Raw genomic sequence first — 10038 nt, 5'->3', positions numbered from 1 at the left:
AATGCCAGGAAGTAGCTGCAGCCGAAGATAGGAAAAGAGGTGGTAAAGGAACACCTAGTTACTTTAAATGAATTCAAATCTCCAGGGCCTGATGAGCTGAAGCCAAGGAGCTTGTGGATGTAATCTTGGAGCTTTTGTCTATAATCCTTGAGAATTCTTGGAGAACAGGTGAAGTCCCTGCAAACTGGAGGAGAGTAAATGTTGTCTCTCTCTTCAAAGAGGGAGGGGAGAAGACCCAGGTAACTACTGTCCAGTGAGCTTGACAGTGATAACAGGAAAGGTCCTAATTAAACAATCAATCTGTGAGCACATACAAAAGGATGCTGTGGTTACTAAGACGCAGCATGAGTTGCTCAAAAGCAAGTCATGCCAGACAAATCTCTTTCTTTTTGATAGAGTTACAAGCTTGGTAGATCAGGGGAACTCTGTGGATGTAGTGTATCTTGATATTCTTGCAGAAAATTTGGTAAAATGTTGGCTGGGCGAGGTAACTGTTATGTGGATTTGTAGCTGGTTGAGAAAACAAGCTTGCACCATCTTCCATTTGACAGTGCTTTATATATATTTGAAAATGGCTATCATATCTCCTCTCAGAAAAAGCCCACAAGCAGAACCCAATCACAAGAGCGCTCTGCTCTTACCCTGCAGTTCCCAACAACTAGTAGAAAAAAGCATTATTTCCTCTGACTGTGGAAACAGAGCATAACCATCATGGCTGGTAGCCACTTGTGTGTATGATATCCCCCAAAGTAGTTAGAAATTTGTGAGAGCCTCATGACTTGACAGGTCCACTGAATGGGAGAGGCCTTCTCAGTGGTAGCTGCTCACAAGCAAATTTGGAATTCCCTCTCTAGAGAAGTTATACTGGCTCCCTCCTTGCTCTCCTTCTAACAGCAGGTGAAGACCTTCCAGCATTTCCCGCGCAGCCCCTTCTAGCTTCCTTCGGCGCGTCCAGACCCTCCTTCCCCCGGGAGTAGCCCTCTGACATATCGAGGGACACTGCCTTTGGGGGCCTGGGGACGCTGCTCTTTGCCAATGTCGCCGGCTCCTTCCTCCACCCAAGACCAGCAGATGGGGCGTTAGGACCCAGTAGGATGGGAGCCGCTCTCCTGCACGCCCGCCAGCCCGGCCCGGTTGCGTCTCACGCACACACTTCGCTTGCTGGGCCAAAACAGCGGAGGGCGGCTAGGCGGCGCGATGCTAAACTTTTACCCTTCTCTCCCGAAGGATAAGGGGGAGCCAGGAGTCGGTAGCCCAAGCAAGAGAGCGAGGAGAGGGCTGGGCTGAGAGGCTGTGGACGTGTCGATCTCGCCCGACGGGCGGCAGCGCCTAGTCGCGCTTCGGCGGAGGTTTGGCGCGACTCCCCCACTCACGCGCCCTCCAGGCTTGGGGTTCGGATCAGATTGCGCTCGGCTGTGCTCGTTGCTGCCAGCACGTCGAGGCACCCTCCTGAGGGAATGCCGGTCCCTTCGCTGCCGCCGCCGCCACTTCTCCACCGATTCCTTCTTCCTTGCTCGCTGGTAGCGGCGGCGGCAGCCACAAGTGTTTGCGCTCCCGGAGCCCAGACCGTGTAGTCCCGCGTCCCGTCCCCGCAGAGGCCGTCCCCACGGCGGATGCGCTACTGTCCGGACCAGGAGGACGGGTTTCCTGCCGACGCCGACGCCTTTCTCGTCCGGTGGTCCGGCTGCCGGCCTGCCTGCCTGCCTCCCCGAAGGTGGAGGAGTACCTCCGGGCGCCTGCGGCGGGGCTCGGGCAGCGCCCTCCTGAGGATGAGCGCTGGGAAAGTTCTCCTGATGTACCTGGTCCTCGGTTCAGCCTCCCGAACGAGGTGAGCAAGCGCCCTGCCTACGGCTCCAGCATGCCCCATACTCTCTCTGGGACCTACGACAAGTCGGCCACGGACACGTCGCCACCGCCGCCGCGCTCTGGCATATCCCAGCCCCAACAACTTGTTTGAGAATGCCACACTCGTTCCCTGCATGCTGACTGAGGAGCGCGGGAGAGCTCTGGGGACCTTTTAGTCTGAGCGCAGGCACTCCGAGTCGTGTCCCGCGGAGAAAGGTGGAAGGGGAACTGCCTGCTTGGCCTCACCCTTCGCGCCTGTAAAATGGGGATGTGTGTGTGGAGGGGGGATTCCAGGCTCTTTGCAAGCGCTTAGTGGAGCAGCATCAGGTTCCCTGGCTGGGAGGCTTCTCTGACCTTCTTTAAGACTCAAGTTAGGATGGTTCAGAACCAAGAGGGGGGGGGGAGAGGCAGCTGCTGGGATAGATTTGGAAGGTGGGATAGGATATATTATTTATTAACTATCTTTCCTTTAATTCACTTGAGTGGGATTCACATCTAGTTATCAGAGTTAAAAATATAGCATCCTTCACAGCCTTGACAAGGAAACTAGGAACTAAGCTGTGTAGCTTTCTATAGTTATCCAGGATGCCTTTGGCAGACTGGATCTTCTCCTTTATTTATTCCTCTAAATAAAATAACAACACAGGAGTCTGTAATGCAAGGACATAAAAATATTGTTTTCTTACATAGTTGCAGACTCGAATCAAGTAGAAAATAGCAGTGAAATAAGTCAGGCAAAGTACACTTCTAGATACAAAATACATTATTTAGATCAGGACCACACAGACCCTGCATCCTATCCCTACAGCAGCATAGTGAGAAAGAGGGTGTTCTCTGAGCAGGAAGGAGGTAATAAGAATTATATTCCTACTGTTACCTTTCCTGCCCCTCCAAGCAGAGGGTGTGACCTCACGGAGTGCCCTCTAGGAATTTACAGGGGATGCCTTGTGTCTTCAGCCTTTGTTCATCCAGCAAATATGGAATTTTACATTTTGACTGAGGCATCATTTCTCCACAACCCCCTTCTCAGGCATATATAACAATTTCATGCACATTTTATTAACCACCCTGAGTCCCATCTTGACTCGAAGATTCTGGAAACTGTCTCTCAGTAGAGGTTTGGTGAGAAGATCAGCAGTTATTTATGTTGTCTGGCAATAAGCCAGTTCTACAAGTACATCTTGAATTGCCTCACACGCAAGGTGATAAATTCCCCCAATATGCTTGGTTCTTGAGTGAAAATTCTCACTCCATGACAGCTTCAGACAACTCTGGTTGTCCTCTATCAATCAGTCAAAAGGTCCTCTCCTGCACTAACCCAAAGTCTTTGGTCAGTTGATTGAGCCAGGCTAACTCTCTGCACACCTCTGTAGCAGAAGATAAACGTACACCATTCTGTTTATAATTGCCCAAAGAAATGGGAGCCTTTGCAAACATGAGAAAAAATAAACACCTGTGGATTTAAACTCTTTAGAGTCCCCAGCCTAGTCAATGTCCATTTAACCTACGAGTTCAGGGTGACTGTCAGCTGGCAACTTAAGTTTACAGTTCAGTGGGTGATCATACTTTTTTTGCTCAGAATTCCAACTGTGTTGCCAATATCTGGCCTAGTGGTGGTGGTCAGGTACAAAAGTTTTCCTTTTGCTGACCTGTACTGATTGTTGTCAGGCAATAGTCTTGAGTGTTCTTGGCTCTTTAAAAAGCCAGTGTTCATAGCTGTTGCAACTGGGTGTGCTTCTTGCATCTCCAGATTGTCAAGCAGTTCAGTGACATTCTGCTTTTGACTTAAAAGAAATTATTAATCTTCTTCTCTATTTGAAAACCTAAATAGTAGTGAGCTTTTCCTAATCCTTTAACTTCCATATCCTTGCTTAGATGCTTTAGCACTTGTGTGTAGTCCTGGTCATTTCAGTTGCAATAAAAACATCATCAGCGAATGCCAAAACATAATGTCCATAATGTCCAAAATAGTCCATTTTTGCATTTAGTGTTCAAATACTTTTCTGTGTAGCCTTGTTTTTACTCTAGTTGTATGAGCATGCTATGTAAGTTTTTATTCCATGCTCTAGCACATGGGTTGGCAAACTAAGGTCCGGGGGCCGAATCCAGGCCAATCACCTTCTAAATCCAGCCCATGGATGGTCTGGGAATCAGTGTGTTTTTACATGAGTAGAATGTGTCCTTTTATTTAAAATACATCTCTGGGTTATTTGTGGGGCCTGCCGGGTGTTTTTACATGAGTAGAATGTGTGCTTTTATTTAAAATGCATCTCTGGGTTATTTGTGGGGCATAGGAATTCGTTCGGTTTTTTGTCCCGTCCCCCCAAATAATAATAGTCTGGCCCTCCACAAGTTCTGAGGGACAGTAGACTTGCCCAGTGCTGAAAAAGTTTGCTGATCCCTGCCTAGCAGCTTGCTTGAGGCTATAGAGTCACTTCTGAAGTTTACACACTAAATGTGCTTAATTTGGTTAGATAAAAACTTTGGGTTACTTCATGTAAATCTTGTTGTCTGAGATTTTGCTGTGCAAAAATGCTGCTTTAATGTCTATGTGTCTCACTTCTATTCACCTAGAAGCTGCTATGCTTAAAAGCATTCTAATGGTAGTGTATCTTACAACAGGATCAAATGTTCCATCATAGTCTTCTTCATATTTCTGAGAGGAGCCACAGGTTACCAACCTCACTTTATAGCACTGAATTATCTGCACCCTGCTTTACCTTGATCACCCACTTACTTCCAATCCCCTTCTTCTGAGGAAGCTTGGTGAGAGACCAGATTTTGTTCTGGTGCAGTGCATCTATTTTTTCCTGTGCAGGATTCATCCAGAGGCAAGCTTCAGTGTCTAGCATCCCTTCTATCTCTTCCCTGGTGAAAGGTTCTAGGGGTTGCATCAACCTCACAATGCAGGACAGTCTTAGTGGTGGAACACCTCTGTTTGAACTGGCTGAGTGTCTGACCTCTGGTTCTGGAATTGCCTCAGTTTCCTCATCACTTTCTTCAAATTCAGGCATCTCCCCATCAGACTGTTCCTCATCACTTCTGCTGCTACTGCTGGTAGTCTAGTCCTCTGTGCCTTCTTCCTGTTCATCCCCTGTACAAGGGTGCTGTTACAGTAGACTGCAGATCTGGACTGTTATATTAGTTGTGGGAAGTACATGACGTCTTGTGTTTCTTCCTGTGGTTGCTCAGAGAAATTTACAACAGTTCCTCTTTTGTCAGCTTTGCTGTGCTCATCAAAATAAACTACATGTCTTGAGCTGACATTTCCTGTCTTTAAGCCCATAATTCTGTAGCATTCTCCTCCAGAAGAGTAACTAAGTAGAATTCGTTTTTTCTGTTCTGGAGTCCAGCTTGTGCCCATTCTCTTTGAATATGTAGCTATGGACAATGCTGCCAAAAACATGTATGTGTAACAAGTTGGGTGTGAAAGTTCAAAAGGTGTGTATATAGTTCCCTTAGTTGGTAGTCTGTTCTGGAGGTATTCCACAGTGGCTACTGCGTCTCCCCACATACGTTTGGGAAGATTTGCATGCATCTTGCCACTTCCGCACTAGATCTTTCTCTCTGCAGCTGCACTCTGTTGTGGGGTGTAGGGAACGCTCCTCTTCCAGAAGGCTTGTCATGACATTTGAACAATACTCTTTGCCATTATCTTTGACTAGGGTTTTCCGAAACTGAAACCTTTTCTGCCCAAAGTGGACACATTCATCATGTTGCAGTTCAGTTCTGGAACATACAGGACTCACTGCAAGGGGTGAGTTTTTCACTTCAGTTGCCACTTAGTATACCTGAACCTATAGAATCATAGAATTGTAGAGCTGGAACGGATCCAGAGCATTATCTAGCCCAGGGGTCTGCAACCTTTAAGACAAAAAGAGCCACTTGGACCCGTTTCCGAAGGGGAAAAAAACTGGGAGCCGCAAAACCACTGCGACATTTAAAACAAATATATCTCCAGAGCCGCGATCTGACAGCGGGTGGGAAGGTGATGTCGGGACGGTGCGTGACTAACGCATGCACCACCCCCATGCGACGTCACAGCCAGTACAGCACCCGCCACAGTGGGGAGTGTCGGGGCGCACAATGCGCCTCCTCCCCTCGCTAGTATTCGCCCCGGAGCCGCGGCAAAGGTGTAAAAGAGCCACATGCGGCTCCGGAGCCGCAGGTTGCAGACCCCTGATCTAGCCCAACCCCCTGCAATGCAAGAATCTCAACTAAAGCATCCAGGACAAATGGCCATCCAATCTCTGTGTAGAAACCTTCAAGGAAGAAGAGTGCACAGCTCTTACTGTTAGAAATCTCTTCCTGGTGTTTAGTCAGAATCTCCTTTCTTGTAACTTGGTCATTGGTTTGGGTTGTACCCTCCAGAGCAGGGGAAAACAAGCTTGCTCCATCTTCCATGTGGCAGCCCTTTGGATTTTTGAAGATGGCGATCATATCTCATACCAATCTCCTATTTTCTAAGCTAAACTCCTGTTAACTGTTTAATATATACAGTTGTACCTCGGGTTACAGACGCTTCAGGTTACAGACGCTTCAGGTTACAGACTCCGCTAACCCAGAAATAGTACCTCAGGTTAAGAACTTTGCTTTAAGATGAGAACAGAAATCGTGCAGCGGCGGCACAGTGGCAGCAGGAGGCCCCATTAGCTAAAGTGGTGCTTCAGGTTAAGAACAGTTTCAGGTTAAGAATGGACCTCCGGAATGAATTAAGTACTTAACCCGAGGTACCACTGTATTGGAATGGAAAATAAATATATAATCTGCGTGCGTTATACATACTGTGAAACATGACTGGAAATTTCCATTGAAGCTGAAGAGAGCCTAACTGGTTAATCATTAAGTGGGGCTGTATCTTTGTGGCCCAGTCACAAGATGTTTAAATCTCATGAAAAAGGATTGTGTTACAGGTCTATGCATATGCTAATCTGTAGACATGCATCTTAGGTGGGGGTGCTCTTTTGTTTTTCAAGCTACTGAGAGAAAGGATGTGTTGATTCTGTTTCCAGTAAACAGCCTCAGGATAATGGAGGCTGGAATGGAGAAGAGTCAGAGCTTTGATTTTTAACTCAGCATGCAAGTTATTTTTGATCTAAGACATTATGCCTTATGATGGGAACAGTGTAAGAAATCATGCATCTAACTGAATGTAACTTTTAGTGTTATGTTTGGAGTAAAGTTCTGTAAGTAAAGGTTCTGAACCACATTTTTGCACTGGAGAATTTTTATTTCAAAGAAGAGTCAGTTTTTATTCATCCAACTGCTTCCAAATGTGCAGTATTAATAACCTCAAAAACTCCCTCAACTGTTTCTTATAAGGCTTGATTTTCAAACCCTTGATCATCTTGGTTGCCCTCCTCTGTACATGTTCCAGCTTGTCAATACCTTTCTTAAATGTGGCACCAAGAACTGGATTCAGTATTCTAGGTGTAGTCTGACCTAGGCAGAATAGAACAATACTTACTTATTTCCCTTGATCTGGACACTATACTTCTATTGATGCAGCCTAGAAGATCATTAGGGTGTGTGTTTTTGCTGCTGTATCACATTGTTGACTCATGTTTAGCTTGTGGTCTACTAAAACCCTTAGGTCTTGCTTGTATATGCAGATGCAGCCTCTAGATTATCAAGCATCTGAGCAGCAGTTTCGTCTTTCGCTGTGTGAATCATTTCAGAAGCTGAAATATTGTCAAAGGGGAGTGATGCTGCTATATCACTCTCTTAATCCCATTTCCCCTTTGCTGTTACGGCTTCTTGGCTCCCTCCTCTGATCCATTCTAGCTCAATGCATGGCAAAATGCATTTCATTTTAAATCTGGTTTCTGTTTAGGGAAGTTTTTAATGTTTGATGTTTTATCATGTTTTTAATATTCTGTTGGGAGCCGCCTAGAGTGTCTGGGGAAATTATTATTATTATTATTATTATTATTATTATTATTATTATTATTATTATTATTATTATTCTCCAGCAGATATAGTTGTCCTCTGTAAGTTTGGAGAGCTTAAAGTTTGCCTCAACAATAAAATTCTCACTAGCAATCCCAAACATTAAAAAATGGGGGGAGATCACAAAATTGAAAAATTGAGAAAAATGTGCCAAATTCAAAAATAAAACTTAAAATTCAAAATGAAAAACTTCACTGGCAAAGAGATAGTCTGCTCATGAGCCAGAGGGGTCTTTGGTCCCATTGCAGTGCAGGCCCTCTTACCTGTCTCTTCTCTGCCATGCATCACCCCAAGCGGTCACAGTGTCCTTTTGAGGGCAGTTGTGCAAAGGCTAGAGGCAGCAGACAACAACAGGTGAGGCAAGGAGGCAAGCTGAGCCCTGTCCAGGGCACCCTGAGGCCATGATGCTTTTCTAGGGGGGGGGAGATGGGGGGGATTTGCTGTGATGATGACCTCAAGAGAAAAGTCCTGGGGCTGGATCCATAAACACAGACTAAGAAGCCTGGGCCCGCAGTTTGAAAGGTTGGTCCCAGATGCAGTTATTCAGTGATGGGGGACAGACAGGTATAGAACAACTCTCCTCTGGATGATGTTCTAACAGGTTCTGGGACAGAGCCCTCTGATGAGGCTCAGCTCAGTCTCCATCCTGGATATCTGCGGCTATTCCTTTGGCTGTTGTCTCTAAATCCTGAATAGACCCATTAGTGCTCCCTTTCAGTGGGTTTGTGCAGCCACAATCCTCAGGTCAAGGGGAGGTATTTGCCAAGGGCCAGATCCTAGCCCCCACCACCCCTGCACAGAACCCACTGCCAGCCCCTGTAGCCCGCAGCTGCCATGCTCCTCCTCCTATTCCTTCTTCACCTTAAAACAACAACAACACCTGAACTAGTTTTGATTTTGAAACTAAATCAAAAGCTGAGCTTTCAACTTGGACTGAGAGGTATCCTAAGCCTTTAGTTTACATCAGATGATTAATTAATTATTTTACAGATCACTTCCTTTGAAACACCTTGAAGCAATTTAGCAATGAAAACACATATAAAACAATTTCATATATATAAAAATGGATTTCAAATCCAACACAGATACAGTCTGAGATAATTAATTTGTTAGTTACCCACGTCAGGTGATTAATTGACTAGTTTGAAGAAATCCTCCCCCAAATTTCAGTGCATTATTTAGAAGATAGCATGACCATGATGGATATTCTCCTGGGAGGAGGGGGAGACCCAGTCCTTGCTTAGAAAATCATTTGAAACTGGAGCTGAGGTGTATATTGTTGTGTTGGCAACAATGCTGTCAGCAGATCAACCATCGTCTCACAGGACGTCTTTGAAAATGTGATGGGAAATCCACAGCAGGCTTTAAGTGAGGAACCAGTTTATCCATGCAAATTACTACATGCTGTTAGAGGGCACTTTGAGAGAAGAGTGAAGATGGTAAACTGAGACCTTGATCACTTCCTTGCTGCCAAGCCTCCTTGTCACAAATAATGCCCTTCTCCTACACCCCTCTTTTGCCAGAATGCAGGCAGGGGGCCAGTGATTGATCCCTCTCATGAACAGATGGAGCTGCCTTCAGTCCATCCTAGGCTTGCCACGCATAAGGAAAATTCCTGACATGTCCTGGTTTTGGGGTGTAAAAATGGGAGCGCGGGGGGGGGGGGGAGATTTGCCAAAGTGGCAAAATGTCAGGGAAAACCCAGATGTCTGGCAACATGGAAAAAACAGTGGAAACAGTTCCAAAACCTTAAAAATTACTGTTGGGGGAAAGAGCTAAACAATTTGGGTTTGTTCCCAAAAAATGCTCAACAATTTTGGGGTTTGTCAATTTTGCAGATGTCAGGAATTTTACTTTTTGATATATGGCAACTCTTGTCCATCCAGCCAAATAGGCTGCAGGCTGTGAGATCCATGGAACTGTGACCTTCTTCATGCAAAGTATGTCAATCAACTATGGTCCTCTCCCTTTGCAAACATCCCAAGGAGCAACCAAACTATGGCAGGCTAGAGATGACTTCAGAATCAGCTGTCACATGGGGATGGTGGCTTGGGGAAACCCCATGTCAAAATCAGGCCAATTAAAGAGGATCCTATCCAGCTTTTATATTCTTCCCTTTCCATGCCCTGCAAAAGCAATTTTGTGAGTGGTGTCCTAAATGATACCCTCTCAAATGTGCCAGCAGGCCCCAAAGTTGGGGGGGGGGGCTTGCACTGGAATATAAGCATAACCTTTCTGAGTCAT

The 10038-nt window shown here is 45.8% G+C and overlaps 1 protein-coding gene across 2 annotated transcripts in view; it reads left to right on the top strand.

Annotated features, from left to right (window-relative positions):
- Positions 1-591: 591 nt before the first annotated feature.
- Positions 592-10038, top strand: part of LOC310698231 (gamma-aminobutyric acid receptor subunit gamma-4) — a 45804-nt gene continuing 36357 nt past the window's right edge. The window contains exon 1 of one of the 2 annotated variants that reach the window (XM_083485216.1): positions 592-1828. In XM_083485216.1, the coding sequence (XP_083341342.1) occupies positions 1614-1828 (215 nt within the window). In that variant the 5' untranslated portion in view covers positions 592-1613. The remainder of the gene's footprint in view (positions 1829-10038) is intronic. The other variant, XM_083485215.1, reaches the window with a different exon arrangement.

Source organism: Podarcis liolepis (assembly GCF_965112155.1).
Source record: "Podarcis liolepis genome assembly, chromosome: Z".
NCBI classification, from domain to species: Eukaryota; Metazoa; Chordata; class Lepidosauria; order Squamata; family Lacertidae; genus Podarcis; species Podarcis liolepis.
This window is presented reverse-complemented; position numbering and strand designations above follow the sequence as displayed.